At 50.1% G+C, this 18,863-nt stretch overlaps 1 protein-coding gene across 11 annotated transcripts in view; it reads left to right on the top strand.

Annotated features, from left to right (window-relative positions):
* The window catches only part of Rgs12 (regulator of G protein signaling 12), a 92,184-nt gene that overhangs the window by 28,770 nt on the left and 44,551 nt on the right, over window positions 1–18,863 (top strand). For 9 of the 11 annotated variants that reach the window (XM_042285845.2, XM_076545722.1, XM_076545724.1 and 6 more), the window contains exon 3: window positions 4,340–4,456. In XM_042285845.2, the coding sequence (XP_042141779.1) occupies window positions 4,340–4,456 (117 nt within the window). Of the gene's footprint in view, window positions 1–3,911; window positions 4,185–4,339; window positions 4,457–12,322; window positions 12,695–18,863 lie in introns of those variants that run through there. The other 2 variants (XM_076545727.1, XM_042285849.2) reach the window with 2 other exon arrangements.

The following is an 18,863-nucleotide window of genomic DNA, read 5'->3' as shown; positions in this document are numbered from 1 at the left end:
AGCTTTTCATATGCTAGTGGATTTGGTTTGCTAATATTTTTGTCGAATTTTTAAATCTGTTTTTTGTGAGACTCTTCTGTAATTTTTCCTTTTTCTCGTTGTTTTTGGTTTTGGTAGCAATTTTTTTTTGTCTTATAAAATAAATTATATTATAAATTGTATCAAATTAATAGTGTGTTTCTCCCTCTCTTCCTTCTCTTTTTCCTCCCTTTTTGTATTAACCTCTATCCCTATTTTTGTGCTAGGAATGAACCCAGGGCCTTGCATGTGCTCGGCAAGGGTTCCACAGCTTAGGCACATCTCTGGCTCTGGGGTCTTTTATTAAACACAACAGAGCAATCGAGCCATACCAGTGACACACCTTGTCTGCGTCAGCACTCTCTGTTACTGAAACGTTTCCACTTCTGTATTGGAGGCGGATAGTTGGATTTCTTTCCCAGTTTAATTTGAGATGCTTCTGTTAGCATAAGGAGTGATAGCCGAAGGCATCTACAGATGTGGTCCATCCATGCAGTAGGAGGAGAGGTGAGTCCTGGGCTCCTGGAAGGCCCTTTCACTGTGCCTTGTTTTGTTTTCAAGACTGTGCGGGTTGTCTCCTTAGTCCCCTTTCTTCCTTCTTGTGTGGGAGTTCACACTTGGGTTTCTTCTGTAAAGGTCCTTGGCCTTGCCTGACAGGCATTTGGCTCTTAGATATTTGCTAATTGATGTAATTTGCTATCGTGCTTAAATGTGCTTTCCTGTGTAGTTGTCCATTCCTTTCTTGAGTAGAAGACCTGGATTTTCCTACTTCTCAGAAAGGTGATTCACAGTGTCCAGTAGTAGTTTCTTAAGTAGTGTGAGCATGAAGTGCACTGTAGGGCTGAAGGGGGGCCTCATTTGGTGAAGTGATTCAGATCCCTAAAATTCAGTCCAAGCGTTGACAGGATGGGCATGGAGATAGTGAGATCCTTAGGGCTTGTTGGCCAGTCAGCCTAGCCAGCTTGGTGAAGTTCCAGGCCAGTGACAGAGCCTGTCTGTCTCAGGTCGGGTTTCCATTGCTGTGATAAGACGCCATGATCAAAAGCAACTTGAGGAGGAAAGAGTTTATTCCAGCTTATAACACTCAGTTCATACTCCATCATGAAAGGAAGTCAGGCAGGAACCTAGAGGAAGGAACTGAAGCAGAGGCCATGGAAGAGTGCTGCTTATTGGCTTGCTCCTATAGCTTACTCAGGCTTCTTTCTTATAGCGTCCAGGACCCACAGTCCAGGGATGCTACTACTCTCAGTGAGCTGGGCCTACCCACAATCAAGAAAATGCACACAGGCTTTCCCACAGGCCAGTCTGAGGGGCGTTTTCTCAAGTGAAATTCCCTCTTCCAAAGTGACTCTAGCTGTGTCAAGCTGACATAAAACTAGCCAGCAAGCCTGAGAAGTGACACTCAAATTTGCCCTCTGACCTCTCTGCATGCACCTACATGCGCATATGTGTACCTGCATATACACATATGTGCTCCTACACAGACACATGGACGCAGTCCACAGCACAGCTCTCGTTGAGTTTTCTCTTTGACACAGTTTGGTGACTCTAAAGCGGTTTTGGTCTTAGTTCTGGATTACTTCATGTCAGCTTTGCTGTACCACATTAGTGAGCACTCCAGTTCTAGCTGTACCCTCAGTCCCAAGACCTTCTGTGTCCTGAGGAGTGGGTCTGCACCATCTTCTGGTTCCTCGGCCATGTGTTGTCAGGCTTTGTCTCCGGGGTGTTAGAGTGAACCAGCAGGACAGGGATGTCACAATCGTAGCAATCTTTATCCTTGGGGACCATTTCTTCCCCTCCGTTCCCTGGCTCCAGCTCAGGGTTTCCCAGCTCCTTGGTTCCATCTCTTTCCCTCAGATAATTGAAGTGGTCCCAAGGTCTGAGTCCCAGCTCTGTGATCCCCCCTTAAGCTGCTCAGTGTGAACAGTCCCAATGGTCCCCCTTCTCCAGGACACCCTAGGGCCTCCTTGCCTGTCCTGTCCCCCAGCAGCAAATCAGCTGCTCCATATAAAAAGTTCTCTCTACTAAAATGCCTCATGGGGACCCTGATTGATGTGCCACGAGGAGCGAACCTGTCACTTCCAAATCTTAGCAGAATCCCGTGTCGCATCTGCAAGAACCTTCTGATGATCTGTCTGGTCTCTGTTTAGAGCTGAACTCTTGCTCAGCATTTGTTTGGTAAGACTGAGTGGACACTTGATTTTTCCCTGGCCCTGTGGGAGGACAGAGATAGGCGCCACCAGGACAGACTAAGTCCCTCCTGGCTAGGGCCTGCAGTCTAGGGTTGAGACTTTTGCATTAGGACTTTTAAATTCTAACAACCCAGGCAACAAAGTGGGGGAAAGGTATAGAAATGTCATGATCTCCAAGTGCAAAGTTTGTGCTTATTGAAGGAGTCAACCAAGAACACAGGAAAGTGGCTCTGAGATGGAGAGAATGCTCAACAGCACACATGGACTTCAGCATCAGAAAGGCAAATACCTGATTTTAAAAACAGGCAAAGGACTCAAGATGACACCTTCCCGAAGAAGATACTCATATGCCCAAAGCATGTGAGGAATGCTCTACCCCACTGGGCACCAGGCAGGCAATCTCAGAACTGCAGTGCAGCACACCTCAGCCCATTGGGATGACCACGGTCAAAACTGGGAAGTGCCAGGTCCTGGATAGGACTTCTGCAATTAGAGCTGTGTGTACTGCTGCAGGGAATTCACAGTGGGACAGCCACCGTGGAACAGTGAGGCAAGTCTTTAAAATTCTTTTACATAGACTCACTCTATGATTGAGCAATTCCACTTCTGGTATAGCCAGAAGAATTGGAAGCAGAGACTAGAGCAGATGTTTGTGCACCAGAGTTTACAGCCGTGTTATTTCAGTAGCTAAGACATAGAGGCAGCCTAAGTGTCCTTGGGTAGAAGAATGGGAAAAAAAATATAGCTTCTTCATACAGTGCAATTCCGCCCAGAAAAGGAAAGAAATCCTGACACATACTGCAATACGAATGAGCCTTGAGGGCATTATGGCCAATGAGAGAAGCTAGTCACCAAAAGATAAGGACGTAGAGAGTCTGCTTACACGAGGTCTCAGAGTGACCATTCTCAGACAGAAAAGGCAGACATGGGGACAGTTCCCCTGTGGGATGGTGAGAAAGTTCTGGCTGTGGAAGGAGGTGATGGCTGCCAACACTGGTGGTGGTGAATTTTGTGTTGCTGAATGCTGATGTCTGAAGACTGTCTTGCAGTGTGCCCTCTCTGAGTGATGTAAGGCCAGCTCCATGAACTAGTGAGTGTATTGAGGTGACTTATAAACTATTGGTGAGGGGTTATTACAGGACTGTGACATCTTTAGGCAGCTGTATCACTGAAAAGCCCATTCCAGCATGAGTGAGGACTCAGGAAAGCTACATCCTGGGAGTTCCTCACATAACAGCCCACCGCCTCCACAACCTGGGGTGTCCGAGGCTTTATGAGTCCTTCTGACTCTCTAAGCTCTCCAAGCCAGCTGACCTGCCTGCTTGCTTGCACTCTCTCGCTGTCCACCCTCCCTTTTCTAAAATGTGTATGTGTATGTCATGTGTGTGTGGGTGCCAGTGGAGGCCAGAAGAGGGTGTCATATTCCCTGGAACCAGAGTTATAGGTTGTGATTCACCTTTTGTGGGTGATGGGATCCAGACTCGAGTCCTCTGGAAGAGCAGCAAATGCTCCTGACTTCTGGGCCATCTCTCCAGATCATAAACCTGGTTCTATCAGCTTTGAAATCATGTACATTTTGTTAGCTTCCTAAGTCTTCTGAGTCCCTCTCCTCCTTCCGGGAGGGGATGTTTGAATTGGGAAGAAATAGCAACACAACGCTGTCATTTCCTGGAGGAAGAAACACAAGCCTCTTGCTGGAATGATCTTCAGACACTGGTTAGGGCTTCTTTAGCTTCTTAAAGCGATTTTAAGAAGACAGGAGAGCACAGGCATGATGAAGACAGCCTTCACATTGAATTACTCTTCACATTCTTCTGCTTTTTAGCCGTCAGTATCAATCCGCCCCTGAGACAGGCTGTCTGTGTGCGGTTTCGGAAAGCAGGGCAGGCCTTATCATCTAGGGTACACAGTTGCTAACTAGCAGCAGATAGCTAAAGATCCTGGGAGGACTCTTGCAGTTTTGCATATTTTGTGGTAAGTATTTTAATTAAAATGTACCAAACAATGACTTCAATTGAATCTCTCACTGTGCTGCTGGGCTTGGCCTTTCCTTCAGTGTAGCACAAAGGATAGAACTGATGATCTCTTCCCAGGAGGGTAACCTAGCACATCTTTTTCTTTTTTTTTAGAGCTCAAAATTGGGGCGCGGAGTTGCCCTGGCCCAGACTTCGCAGCGCACCTCAGCTCGAAGATCCTTTGGAAGGTCTAGGAGGTTCAGCATCACGCGCTCCCTCGATGATCTTGAGGTAGGTGGATTGGACTTGCTGGCCACTGTGTGCTGTGGCCAATCTTTCCCCCCTGTTCCCCTCCAAGGATGTGTACCTACCCTCCTGGGAGCCCAGTGGACTCTCCCTGTCAGCAGGAGCTTCCAGAGCATATAGCTGGACTTTTCCTATCCCTCAGAATGCCTAAGTCACCTGGACCCCCACACTGGGGAGCCTGATCAGACAGGAGTATGTTTAATCCTGTGGGACAATTGAGGTAGGACTCACTTCTGCCCCTTCCTAAAACTCGGTCAGCCAGATCAAAGGCTATTTTTTTTTCTTTCTTTCTTTCTTTCTTTTTTTTTTTTTTTTTTCTTTTTTTTGGTTTTTCGAGACAGGGTTTCTCTGTGTAGCTTTGTGCCTTTCCTGGAACTCACTTGGTAGCCCAGGCTGGCCTCGAACTCACAGAGATCTGCCTGGCTCTGCCTCCCGAGTTCTGGGACTAAAGGTGTGCGCCACCACTGCCCGGCATCTCTAATAATTTATTAAGGAGCCCTTGTTCATGTATAGATTTGCTGCTTTTCCAAAACCCTGCAGATTCTAGGAAGCACAGCAGAGACAGACCTACCAAATGGCACAGGGAGGGAAGACATCTGGGGAAGTCTGGGCTGATGCAGCTGCAACCCTGGTGGTGTTTAGCCTGGCATACTGGCAGCCAGGAATGAAAGCCAGCACTGGCTGAGGAGGTCTTTACACTGTGGACCCTCGTGGTTGGAGCAGGTTTGGTCCTGAAGATTGACCAGTGACTGACGGAGTTGAATGCTTTGTGCTGGCCCTGGGAGGTTGCAGAACCAGTCCTGGAAGGAAAGCTACACTGAAGCCTTAGCCGAGCCTGAAGCTCAGGGAAGGCATAGCCAGGGATCAGCTGGAAGGGAGGCATAGGCCTCCCAGGGAAGCCTCTACCCATAAAGCTGTATGTGTCTGGGGATCTTCAACTCTCCTTGACTGCATCACCCGTGAACTGAAATGGGATGATCTCTGGCACTGAAGAGGTGGATGGGGACCACCTTCCATTGAAAACCATTGTTCGGTGTTCACTTGGGAAGTAAGATGTAGCAGGCTTTCTTTTGGGCCACCAACCGGCTCCCAAATAAAGACAGGAAAACTTAGTATTAGTTATGAATGCTCAGCCTTAGCTTATGCTTGTCCTGCTAGCTCTTATAACTTAATTTAACCTGTTTCTCTTCATCTATGTTTTGCCTTGGGTTTTTTTGTTTATTTGTTTGTTTGTTTCAAGACAGGGTTTCTCTGTGTAGTTTTGGTGCCTGTCCTGGATCTCACTTTGTAGACCAGGCTGGCCTCAAACTCACAGAGATCTGCCTGGCTCTGCCTCCCGAGTGCTGGGATCAAAGGCGTGCGCCACCACCGCCTGGGTGCCTGGGTGGGGGGGAGGTTACCTTTCTTTCATTCTATATGTTCTACTCTGTGTCTGGCTAGCTGTGGCTGCCTGCCTGCCGTCTCTCCTCTCATTCTCTTCTCTCTCTCCTACTTATTCTCTCTGCCCACTAGCCCCACCTATCCCTCTCCTGCCTAGCTATTGGCCGTTCAGCTTTTTATTAGACCAATCAGGTGCCTTAGGCAGGCAAGGTGAAACAGCAACACATCTTTCCATAATTAAACAAATACAGCATAAACAAATATAACCCACCTTTACATAGTTAAAATAATATTCCACAACAGTAAGAGGCATTGGTCACATCGAGTTTAGTCTTGTAGCTGTTGTAGGGCCACCGTGCAAGTATGGGGAAAGCCTTGTCATCCTCCAAGGCCTGCTGGCTCTGATCACACTGTGGCATTAGTGCCCACAGCAGTCACCATGCCTTGAGGTCTCCTGGTTGTCTTCTTGTCTTGTCCTGAGTGCACCCCATCACCCCATGCTGAGCTTTTGGTATTGGGTCCTCTCGTAGATACCTGGGAGACATGGGTGTCCTTATTCCATATGGAGATGGCCAAGTTCCTGCAGGGTAGGGACATAAGCGTTTCTTCTCTAATAAGTTAGAACCTGGGGCAAGAAGCCAGGAATACTGTGTCCAAGACCATGGGTTTGTGAGGACTACAGCCAGGACGTTGCCCCAGCAGGCAAATCCTGATCGCATAATAGTCAGTTGTCCCTTTCAGGAGACTGTAGGGCTGGGTGGTAGGGCGGCCACCTGTCCTTCCTGCCTCCTGTCATTCCACACTGTTCCTTTAAATGACACTGGTGCTAACATTCCTTCCCAGGTGAAGATGTAAGCACTATCTAACCCCTTCTTCTGAGGTCCCAATGACGGGCCAAGACTGGATTCCCCCAAAATTCACTCTGGGGAACAGAGTTTATTGGGCTCTGTGCTGTCTAGTTTTGTCAGCTTGGCACAACCTAGAGTCATCAGACCAAAGGGAGCCTCAATTGAGAAAATGCCTCCAGAAAATTGGGCTGTAGGCAAGCCTGTAAGGAATTTTCTTAATTAGTGATTGATAGGGGAGAGCCCAGCCCGTGGTGGGTGGTGCCATCCCTGGGCTGCTGGTCCTGGCTTCTGTAAGAAAGCAGGCTGAGCAAGCCATGGGGGCAAGCCAGTAAGCAGCACCCCTCCATGGCCTCTGCATCAGCTCCTGCCTCCAGGTTCCTGCCCTGTTTGAGTTTCTGTCCTGACTTCTTTTGATGATGAACAGTGATGTGGAAGTGTAAGCCATACAAATCATTTCCTCCCCAAGTCGCTTTGGTCATGTGTTTTATCACAGCAACAGTAACCCTAACTAAGACAGACTCCCTCACAGAGCATAGATGAAGGGTTAGTTACAGGGATGTGGTTCCCCCAGAGGGCTACATCTGGAAAGACTTTACTCAGCGGGGATGAGGGCTTCCTCATAGTTCATAGGTGGCGCTCCCTCCCCTCCCCTCAGCTCCCTCAGCTTATATACTCTGGCCCTCCCCAGGCCACGCACAGTGAAGCAGAGTTGCATACACCAGGTGGTAGGGAGAGACCGGGTACTCAGGAGAGGGGGCTTGTGACCCTTCCCACCCCTCCATGAGAATATGTAAACAGTCAATAAGTCCAACTGGAACAATCCTTTTGCAGGGTAGGGGCCCAACTGAACTCCCCATGATGGCTATTGCTTAAACTCTGAGGACATTCATTCACAACAGGCAGCGATGTGCCCAGGAGAGATCTTGAGCCCAGGGGACTGCTGTCCATATCAGCAGACAGTGAACAGGCAGGGTAATAAAATGAGACAAGAAGCCAGGCTCTCTGGGTGAAGAGTGGAGCATGGCTATTTTGAGAAGGAGGCTATACCGGCCGAGCCTTCCATACTGAGAAGGAACCAACCACAAAGAACTCAGGTCACAGGACAGGGAGGGCTGGGATGAAAGCTTGGATCTTATTCTTGATGTGATAGAGCTTTGGGTAAGTTTGTAGCAGGAAGCTGAGGGAGAGCAACTGCCCTTGGGCCTGGGATGGGTGGTCCAGGCTCTTGCCTGTGACTCACTTGGGCTGTGCCTGTGAGAGCTGATGTGCAGTCACTCCGGAAGCTTAGTGTGGCTGTGTTTAGAAGGGCCTTGGGGCAACAAGTGGCAGTTAGATAGGGGCCTGTGTAGCTGAAGTTTTCTGCTGTCCTGCCCAGCCCCATGAACCCCGCAGCTGCTTATAAAGTAATCACTCAGAAGTTTATATTAATTAAAACTCTTTGGCCATTAGCTCAGGCCTACCACTGACTAGCTCTTACATTTAAACTCAGCCCATTTCTGTTAATCTATGTGTTGCCACGTGTTCCATGGCTTTACCTGTGTGCCATTACATGCTGCTCCCCTGGATGGCGGGCTGGCATCTCTTGACTCAGCCTTCCACTTCCCAGAATTCTCCTCTGCTTATCCCGCTTATACTTCCTGCCTGGCTACTGGCCAATCAGCATTTTATTTATCAACCAATCAGAGCAACACATTTACAGCATACAGAGCAACATCACCCGTCAGGCCTGGGGACAAGCCTGGGGGGCAGTGCAAGAGGGAAGAGCCCACAGTCTGCACAGCCATTGGGAGTCCAGGAGGCACTGTCCTGGGCTGGGGCCCTCAGAATGCCGTCTAGAGCAGGCATTCTGCTGTCATGTTTCCATGTAACAGGAGCTGCAGCGTAGAACCTGAGGGCAGGGTGGATAGACGGTGCTTTGTGAGGGTCTGGGAGCTAGAGCTGCTCCAGTGGATGACCACAGCCATATCACCCAGGCTTGGAGCTCAGCTGTTTTTGTATTATACTGGCACTGAGTGGTAAAGGCAGGGTTAGGATGGCTTGCAAAGCTGAGCATGTGCCCTCTGAGCCTTTCACAGAGAAGCTCGCTGTGTTCTGCTCTGAGCTTCCTGTAATTGTCTAGGTAGAGCCTACAGGGCTACAGCAGGATAAAGAACTCTGTCTGTCTCCCTGTGACTCTGGATTGTTCAATAGCCTGTTGAACAACTGAATGAACGAGTGAATGAATTTGTGGTGGGTGGGTGTATGTATGTGTATACATGCTTGTGCCACAGCATCAGTGTGGAGGTCAGAGAACAACTTGTGGGATTCAGTTCTCTCCTACTGTGTGGGTTCCAGGGATCGAACTCATCAGGCTCTGTACCTTTATCCAATGAGTTGTCATCTTGCTGGCATTTGTTTTGTTTCACTGTGTAGCCTGGCTGGTCCTGAACTTGTAGCAGCTCCTTTGCCTCTGCCGCTGGAGTGATGGGATTACAGGCATTCATCATCTATCTTGCCTCCACATTGATCCTTCTTGTGGCTCCCACATTACCCTATTCACGGGCCATGCCTGCCTGTCCTGTGTGCCCTGGTCTCTGTCCCTGGCTAATGCCCATGTTCTAGCCTCTACTCCTTCTGGCACTCAAGGGATCTGTTAGTGACCCTGCAGAGCACTGTGCTGGGAGGAGCTGGTTTGACCTCTTTTATCTAAGCTAGGGTTACTGCAGAGTTGCCTGTTGCTGTAAAGGCAGTACTGTTTTGCTGGTACTGGCAATGGCAGGTTCTGGGCAGCAGGGGGTGCCCAAGTCACAGTTTTGCCTCCATCAAAGAGCCACGAAGCCGTGGGAGGAGGCCCTGTGTGGGTGCTTTGAGGCTGTCTGTAGACTCAGCCCACTCTTCTTGCTTGTCATCCAGCCCCTAGCAAAGCATGCAAAGACCCCAAGTGGAAGCCAGGACAGGACGCAAGGGAAGGTGCCCTCTTGACGTTGGCAGGGTTGGTTGCTTCCACTGCAGCCCCCCCCCAACCCCCTCCCCCCATGCTGGTGGTTGCGGAGCGTGTTACCTTCTCTAGGACGGCTCTGCAGACAGCTCCGAGTAAACTCTGTGTTCTTATTTCTTACATCTGCCCCTCGCTGTTCCCAGAGTTTCGATTCAAAAAGTGTGCTTAGTTGGGTCGTTCATACTCCTGTCTTCTCGTCCTTTATAAGGGGAATTATTGTGGTCTTCATTCACTCAGAGGCACACAGTAGGGGATCTCTGCCTGGAGTAGTTCCTCATTCAGTTACCGCTCACTGGGGCCCTTCCGTTTCTGCACACCCTTTAGTCTGGGAGCACAGCAAGCTGACGCGGGTGCAGGCCGTGGGGAGCACCAGTGGGCGGTGGGCCTGCTCTGGCAAAGTGGGCGAGGGCAGGAGGCAGTGAGGGTCCTAAGGCTCTGCTGTGATGGTGCTGTAGGTGGGGGGGACTCAGCCTGGCTAGTCTCTCCTCCTGTCCAGTTGGCAATGTTTGAGTGAAGAATGGGAGGCTGGGCTGGGGGAGCCTTTTGTCTGCACTAGAACTTTTGGGGGACCCACCTCCCATGAGTTCTCACTTCCACTTGGTCTTGGTCTTCTGCCCACTTAGAATGCTGGTACTCTCTCTTGTCCCTGTGCTTCTGGCCAGCCCCTTGTCCACGTCCCCGTTTGCTCCAACTTCCTTATTCCAGGTGCTGGCTCTGGGGGTAGGCAACTCCTGGGCTCCTGTGGGCACTTAGTAGGTACTTCTTGTCTGACCAGGTAGCCATCTTCTGGGTACTCTAGGTTTAGTATTCCACCTGACAGCCCACATGCACTTACTGATCTGCCATGTGGTGGCTTTCGCTCTTCTCTGGGCTCCAGGTAGCTGGTGTGGGAGGTGGCTGGCCTGAGCTGGAGGGTGGATAGTGACTCACTCTGAGCTGGTGCCCAGTGCTTTCTGCTCACATCTCACTGTCTTGGTGAGGTTCTCTGCTGCTGTCTTCCTGGCTTCTGGTTCCTGAGCTGGCCATAGGCTTACATCTGTGAGGCTGTGCTGGGGCTGGTGGGCCCAGACTTGAAAACGATCCCCCAGCACTGGGAGTGAGCAGAAGGCAGGAAGGCATGTGAGGCTCTGGCTACCACCACTGTTATCTGTCACCCTTGGGCCCTGATCTGGCAGGCAGCTAATCAGTCCTTGCTCAGAGCACGTGTGGGTCAGGAAACAGCAGGATGGCACCAAGTCCTGGGTGTTGGCCTGGTTGTCTTCCAGGCCTGTCCTCAGATGAAGAGGCCAGTCTCAGCCTTAACAATGACCTCATCAGGTACAGAGGCTAGGCCAAACAGCGGGTCTGAGGAGAGGATGTGGCCTTAAGTCTCCGGGCTGCTTGGGGCTGAATCACAGCATCCATACAGACAAGATCCCATTGTTTCTTCCTTTCGAATTCCTGATGGAACATATGTGGGATGCAGGCATTTCTGTTTGGGATAATGAAAGTAAGCACCTAGCACTTGCTGTATAAAGTTCTTAAGTGTTATATGGCTGGGTTGTCTCCCAAGGTCCCTGCAGGTTCCTCTCTGCACATTTACCATACCTGGCACCTGTGCACCTCGATCACTCAGAGCTGTTTCTAGGGTCTGGAGGGCTTGTGGACTAGGATGTGCTGCCCTCTGCACCCCTTCCAAAACTCTGTAGGTTAGTGCCAGGCCCTCGGACACTTGTCACTCTGACTGCTGTGTGTCACCGGCATGGAAACAGTTCCCAGTACTCTGTGGCCAGTAGCCATTGGATTCACAGGACTGACCACAGCCTCCAGCTGCTCATAGAGCAGAGGTGGTGCTCCCTTTCAGCAAGGAGCACCTCTGCAGAGGGAGGACTAGGCTGTCTGGGCCATCTCTAGCTGTGGGAACCACTCCCCTTGTTTGCTTCTTCCCTTGTAAGCCCCCTGTCTGGGTGTTAGCAGCCCTGACCTGTGCTGGCGGTGGAGACGAGGGTGGTGCATGTGAGCTCTGTCCATTGCTGCTTCCACTGGCTCTGGTTCCGTGTTCATGACTGCAGCTCCCCCACAGCCAGGGGTCTAAGGAGACTTGAGCTGTTGCAGGTTCTCACCCTGGCTGGCAGTCACTGTAGCTTCCACATGGAAGGGCAGGTAAGGTGCTGTAGCTTCAGCCCCTTGATGCTGGTGGCCTGACAGACCCAAGGCCCGGCCCAGCCTAAAGGCCAGAGGCACTGCACTTGTCATTTCTGGGGCTGCCCCACCTAGCCCAATGGTCTAGGGTGATAGAGGACTGCAGAGCCTGCTTGGCCAGACTGTGATGCCCAGAGACACCTAGGTGAGCAGTTCACCAAGTCTCACGGAAGCGGCAGGTAATTTTGCAGTGGGACCCAGGTTATAGCTGCAGTTTCTTCCTCCCCTTCTTTCTTTCACAAGCCAGGATCCATCAGGTTCACACATTCTTGGGTTGTTCATACTTGGGAAGCAAACACAGCCAATCATGTATCACAGATGCTGCGTGGAGGTGGAGGGGTTTTTAGGAACATACTAGATCCTGCTGGCTGCCACTGAGGAAGCGCGTGCATATGGAGCAGGCTTATAATAGAATCAGCGGCAACTGTAATTAAGGTTGCAAACCATACCACGCCGCTAAAACACAAATTCTCTGCAGCTGTTGTGCTGAGAAATTACCCCTATCAGCTAGTGTTGCTCTTCAGATTCTGTAGAGGAAATGCTTTAAAAATGATCTCACAGGGTGATTTATATATAAATGGCTCTTCTGTATGAGTCGATCAAGATAGAGTCAAAGTCCCTGGCAGACCACAGCTTCCTCGGTGTCCTGTTGCTATGGGTGACGAAGGGAGCACATGGAACTGAAATGTCTGAACTTTTCTGACATGCACAGGCACGCTGCTGTGTTGGATGAGATTTTAGATCCAGGTGTCTGGCGCGTTATGGACATTTTCTTGTCTTAAGATGAATTTGGAAAAGGGGCTGTCAGATGATTCAGATGTTTTTACTGACCAGCAGGTAAGTGATCCAGCTGCCGTGTGTTGTGTAAATGGACTTCCGTAAGAAAGCTTGGCATCCGGGTTACTGCTTTATCTCTACCTGTTCCGGGAATAGTAGTTGTGGAATTTCCAGGTGCTTTGAAGTGTCAACTTTGAAGCTGCTTTAATGGGATCACGAGAGCCCAGTGGAGTGAGTGCCACACCAAGGACCACAGCCCCAGTGCAGGGCTGGTCAGTAGGGCAGAGTGAGCTCTATGGGTGAGTGTGGGACTCAGGCTGGCTGTGGCTACTTGGGACACTGGTCCCTCCTAAGCCCTTGGGAGCCTGTACTGCCTGTACCCTGTGAGCCTGTCTGAAAGCGCCGACGTTTTTCTTTTAGTTACCCAGAGTAATTCTAACAGCTCTTAAAGATGTTAGTGAATGTTTTGTTGAAATACTGCGTTTCAAGTGGATAAACATTAACATTTCTCTTCTTGTTAAATTGCTAGCTTGTAGCTCACATTTCAAAATATAACAAATTGGCTCTGCAGGAACATAGAGACAAGCACTAGAGTTTAATGTTTGGTTATTATAGGAGTGTATGGAGTTGAATGTGTTACAGTGTTTTTTTTAAAAAAAAAATGTTTAAGAGAAGACAAAAAGAGCATTTTTCATTTTGTGGCAGTTCCGTGTTGATAGGAAGGTAAAATAAATTTAAGCTTATATAGAAGATTGTCATTAATGTCTGGGTACTGATTTCAAATTTTTCCTTTCCTGGGAATTGCTTAATCTTTCTTCCTACTACTTAATTCACACTTCCTGGAGGAGAAGCTGCTAGAATGTCAGTGCCAGGTGTGAGTGTAGAATGCTGGTACACAGGAGGACGGCCGTTCCCTTCCTTTGCCTCAGGGCCAGACCTGGCCCCATGGGTCAGGGGTGGGTTTCCAGGGAGAGCAGTTCCCGCCAGGTTGAGTACGTTTAGGTGGCATGGTTGTGTGTGCGGTGGTGACAGCTCCCTGCTTCCTAGCTTTCTCTTTCCCACCAGGCGCTGGGACCGAGACATTCTGCTGGGGACCGAGCGAGACAGGTGCTCCGGTCTCGGTGTTGATGTAAAGTAGAGAGACTGTTCTCAAACCCCGGGTCCCAAGGGAATCTCTTTCCTCTGAGCCTCAGGTTGCTTGTCTTTAAAATAGGGGGCTCCTAAGAATACTGGGGTTCTCTGTATAGTGTATATGCTCTCTGCAGCCTTTTTTAAAGGGCAGGCATCTGTACTTTCTTTGCCCTGAGGCAAGCAGCTCTCCAGTTTTCCTAGGTCCTGTCCAGTGTCTTTCAGGGCACAGGGCACATGGACAGCCGAATGGGAATTAGACCGCAGAGAGCCAAGAGTCCCTCAGTGGCCGGAACCACTGACCATGGCTTCCTCAGATTGTGTAGATTGGGAACACACGTGCCCCTTTGCCATGCATGTGCTGGACTGCATGACCATTAGATGTCCTGGGCACTGGTATAAGAACTACTTAAGGAGAGTTAAAACTTGTAGTCAAGAGAAATATGAGTTATCATAGGAAAGCAGCATTTCCAATCTGCCAACACCCTTCTAGGGTCTCCCTTCTCCTAGGTGGTCTCTTGGAAGTGGCAGTTGTACCCAGAAGCATTTAAGGTCCTGTGTGGATTGGGGTGACAGTCAGCATATCCCACAGGTGGGATGCTGTTTCTGCCCCAGGCCTCAGATGTTAGGACCCGCAGGTTGGGCCATGTGGTCATCGTGGGACCACATTGTGGGAGAGTGGCCATTAGGTTGTATTGAGTTCTGCTTAATATTTGAAAGTGAAAACTGGTCCTGTTGTAAAGAAAATACATGACTTTTCTTTCTGGGTTGTGCGGAAGACCCATTGTCTCCTTGGGGTGGTAAGTGGGACTTTAGTGGGTTACATGTACAGGGCATGCGCCAGCTCCTGCTGGAGGCTCTGTTGCCTGTATGGCTCTAGCTGTACCCATGACATACAGCAAAAGACCTTTGAGTTTTTGGTGAAGGCAGAGCCTTGTTGGGACGTGGGGAAGTAAACGAATAGCACCGAAGATGAGTGTCGAGGGGACTTGGGCCGTGTGGCATGAGGGGGGCTCAGGTTCCAGGGTCCAGAGTGCCCGTTGCCTCTTGTGCCTGGAACCTTCTGACTTGTCCTCATACTGCCTGTCCTGGATGCAAAGAGACTGGCAGCCGTGGAGCTGGCAGTGTGGTTATGCTCAGCAGTGATGAGTGCAGCTCCGCCAGTGGCAGCCGTGGGACGTGAGAAAAGCAGGCGATGTGTTTGAGGTTGCCTCTGCCTGGCTCTGGCTGAGCCTTGTGGGCTGAGCTTGAAGAATATTGTGGAATCTCTTCCCCCTTTGAGTTTCTCTTCTAGTCAAATTAAATTCCCTTGTTCGTCTGCCATGGACTACCAATGCCATGGACTACCTATTGTAGCGCTCTGAAATGATGATCTGACCAGGACTGAGCATGGCAGACACACAGTGCTCTGAAGTGCACAGCAAGTTGAAGCTGGTCAGCTGCTTGTGGGATTGAAAAATGCTAGGAAGCAAGGAGCAGCCAGTGCTTAAAACATGACCGCGATGCTTAGGCGTGTTCACATGAACAACTTACTTGCATTAGGAAAAATTTACACAGTCCAAGCCATTTATGTGGGCACTCACCATGGTAGATATCCACGGACCTATTTTCCTAGCAGTAAAAAGTGGAATAGTGTAAAGCTGCTTTGATGTGCAGTTGGAAGAGTGCTGCTGACATGTGTCCAGGCCATGGCTGGGCAGTGGCTCACTAAGATATTACAGTGGGGATTCACAAGAATATGCTTCTGCAGAGGCACATGTCTTCTTAGTCCTGCAGGTCCAGCCTCTCCACCATGTGAGGTGGTGTCCCTAACTCTATCTGTCTTTGTCAACACAGCCTTTGTTCCAGACCTTGAAACTAAGTCACCTACACATTGCCACCCCCAACTGTTACAGCCTTCACTGTCTCCCTGGGCCACAGAACCCTCCACATATCCCTGTCTTCCCCTGGATATCTGGGAGCTCCATCAGACTTGGTTTATCTCCCATCCCTGTATCTCTCCCCTAGCTCAGGAAAGGTTAGCCTCTGTCCTCGGACTCAGGCCCAGACTCTGATGCTTCACATCAGCAGCTGTGAACTTGACCTTCAGACTCCTAGCCAAGTTCACATGTTCTCCCCTCCCCTCCCCTTTACCTTCCTTGGAGTGCTGATCCATGCTTGGAGTCTGTGGGCCTTTGACAGGTTGATGGACAGGGACTTCTCTGAGGCTGTGGGTTGGGTTTCCATGTTCAGTTTTGTAAGGAGTGCTGCAGGCGCAGATGGTCAGCCATGGCTGTGTGTGAGTGTGAACATTCTAGCATGTGTTTCCCTACACACTGCCCATCCTGATCACAGAGACTGCCTGTGGCCTGTGCCTCACAATTACCAGAGCCCAGGGTGGTGCCTAGCTACAGTGGGGGCTGCTGGGAGAGGGATGGAGATTTGCCTGACTTACAGTAGAAGGCACTGGGACAAAGGACTGGGTGCCTGTGCCCGCTCAGCATCACTGCAGGAGAACATTTCAGTCAGATGTGACACTCAGCTGTGTGTGTGTGGTGCTTGCCATGTGCCACCTTGGCACAGTACTTGTCTGGACTAAGTGCTTCTCGGAATCTTCTAGGTTTCTCAGCAGCGAGAGGGGCACAGATGTGAGGCTCTGTGAGAGATGTTGTCCTTAGTTCCCTGGTCCCCATGTCTTCTGGTTGTACTGAAAATGGAAAAGCTCTTTTACAGCCCCAGTCTCTCCCTCTCTTTCTCTCCCTCCCGCCCCTCCCTCCAAGCACACACCCCATTCCAAACTTTTTCCCCCTGAGGTCCTGCTTGTTGAGTCGCTCTAAGCAGAAAGAACTTAGAACGTTCCCACTGACCTGCCGTCTGCTTTGGCTCTTGGATCACAGAAGTTCTTCTTGTCCACGTCTTCCAGGCGCGCAGCTGCTGTGCGCCTCTTCCACCTTGCCCTAGGTGAGCATGGGCTCCAGCTGTCCCTTTATTTTCTCTTGAAAAGAGAAGTGCTGTATTGTGCTTCTGTGGCGCAGCTATGTACTGTGTCTAAGAGCACTAAGAGTACCAGTAGGCTGCAGCTTGGAGCTATGGTACTGGGCTTTGATGCCAGCCCAGCAGTGCAGTCCAGCCCTTAGCTGGGGCTCCTTGGAGCTCTGCAGAGCCACCCTTCTCCCTCCACAGCCAAAGAGCCCCAGAGCAGACAAGACCTGGCCAGAGGGTAGCAAATGGGGGGCCATCCAGAGGAGGTGCTAGTATATCTGAGCCCAGGGAAGGGACCCTGCCAGGTGAGACTGCTGTGTGATCTGGGGCAACAGCTCCACATTGGGTTAGAGCATGCAGCCAGCAGGAAAGGATTGACTCCTTCTTGGCAGCCTCCAGCAGTCCTCAGACTAACCCCTGTGGGGAGGTAAGTTCACATCCCTTTAGGACCTGTGAACCCAGATGGACCCATGTCCACACATAGACACTCAGAGATGCACACTCAGATGCTTGCATACACATAACACACTGTTCCAGTTTGATAAATCATCCTGACCAAAAGCAACTTAGGTGAGAAAGGGTTTGTTTCAGCTTACACTTCTAGGTCACAGTCCACTTCTAAAGGACCCCAAGCCAGGAACTCCTTACAGTAAAGGCAATGTCAAGAAAATGAAAAGATAATCTCACAGGCGAGAGAATACTTGCTAACGAATAAATGAGAAACTCAAACAGCTCAATAACAACAAGAAAAAAATCAGAACAAAACACTTTACTTACAGGCTAGGTGTATTAGTGAAGCCTTTAATCCCAACACTCCAGAGGCAGGGTCAGAAGCAGGCAAATCTCTGGGGGCCTGAGGCCAGTCTGATCTACAGAGTGCATTCCAGGCCAGCCCGGGCTTCATCGTGAGACCCTGTCTCAAAAACTCAAATAGAGAAATCCTTCTTGCAAAGTGGCAGAGGAGCTGGTTTTCTGAATAACACGTGCAGACCACATCACATGTGCCCTTCGTTAGGGAGATCACAGGTCAGTAAAGTGCTGTGGACTTAGGGATGCCCATGTTCATTGATGTGGGCCCACACTTGGGTGGCGAGAGTAGATTCTCCACACAGATACCTTGGAAGGTGAGGGTACACTATCTGGTATGGTGATCATGCTGTTGTGAACTTCAGGTATGCATGGTCTTTCTCTGTAAGGAAGCCATAACCACATCCTCCGAGGGCAGCCGACTGATGTCAGTCCTTTATGGATAGTTTGTAAGGAAAGTGACACCCCTGTGACATTACTGTGGAAACCACTGCATTGTTAGCAGTGGCACTGATGACATAGAGTGCAGTTTCTCACCACAGGTGACTGACTGCACCTCTCACAGTCAGCCACAGTGTCCTCCTTCCCATGCCCTCAGGAGTATGAGAAACACCGCTGGTTATTCAGGCTCCTCCTGATTTCCCTCCGTTGTCGGAACACAGGCCAGCCCAGTCAGGTCCTGGCAGCGCAGTATGACTGCTGTGCTGAGCCCATGTTGTGAATGCTCCATCCCTCCAATGCCCTGGGGGATAAATGATCTGGAAATCACAATGTAATGTAAAAAGTCACATTGAACTGCAGGTGACTGGTTTACCATTGCGACAACATCCTTTGGGACTGTTATGAATCCCAAGGAAGGGGGAATGAGTTGGGGGCTCCTGCCTCTTCCCCTTCCCTGTGCCTCCTCATCCCTCCCTTACATCCGACCACTGCCTCCTCCTCTCTTCTAATAGCACCATTTATTTCTGCATGGTTTCATGACTGTCATTCTGTCGAGACCTTTCTAGTATGTGAAACTGCTGATGTTTCTGCTGACTCCTTTGAAAAATGATTAGTTTTGTGTGTATGAATGTTTTGTGTTCATGTATGTCAGTGCACCACGTATGTGCCTTTTACCTGTGGAGATCAGAAGAGGGCTCTGGAACTGCAGATGTTGTGAGCTACCCTGTGGGTGCTGGGCATTTAACCCGGGTCCTCTGGAGGAGCTGCCTGCCAGGGCTCTTCACCACTGAGCCATCGCTCCAGCTCATGTTTCTCCTGATTCTGGCATGTGTGAGCCTCCCTTGGGGATGGCAGAGTTTGTGCTCTGGTGTTGCATGTATAGGGACTCCTG

This window comes from Peromyscus maniculatus, chromosome 10 (assembly GCF_049852395.1).
Source record: "Peromyscus maniculatus bairdii isolate BWxNUB_F1_BW_parent chromosome 10, HU_Pman_BW_mat_3.1, whole genome shotgun sequence".
NCBI classification, from domain to species: Eukaryota; Metazoa; Chordata; class Mammalia; order Rodentia; family Cricetidae; genus Peromyscus; species Peromyscus maniculatus.
Note: the sequence above shows the minus strand (reverse complement) of the source record. Positions and strands in the feature narration are given on the sequence as shown.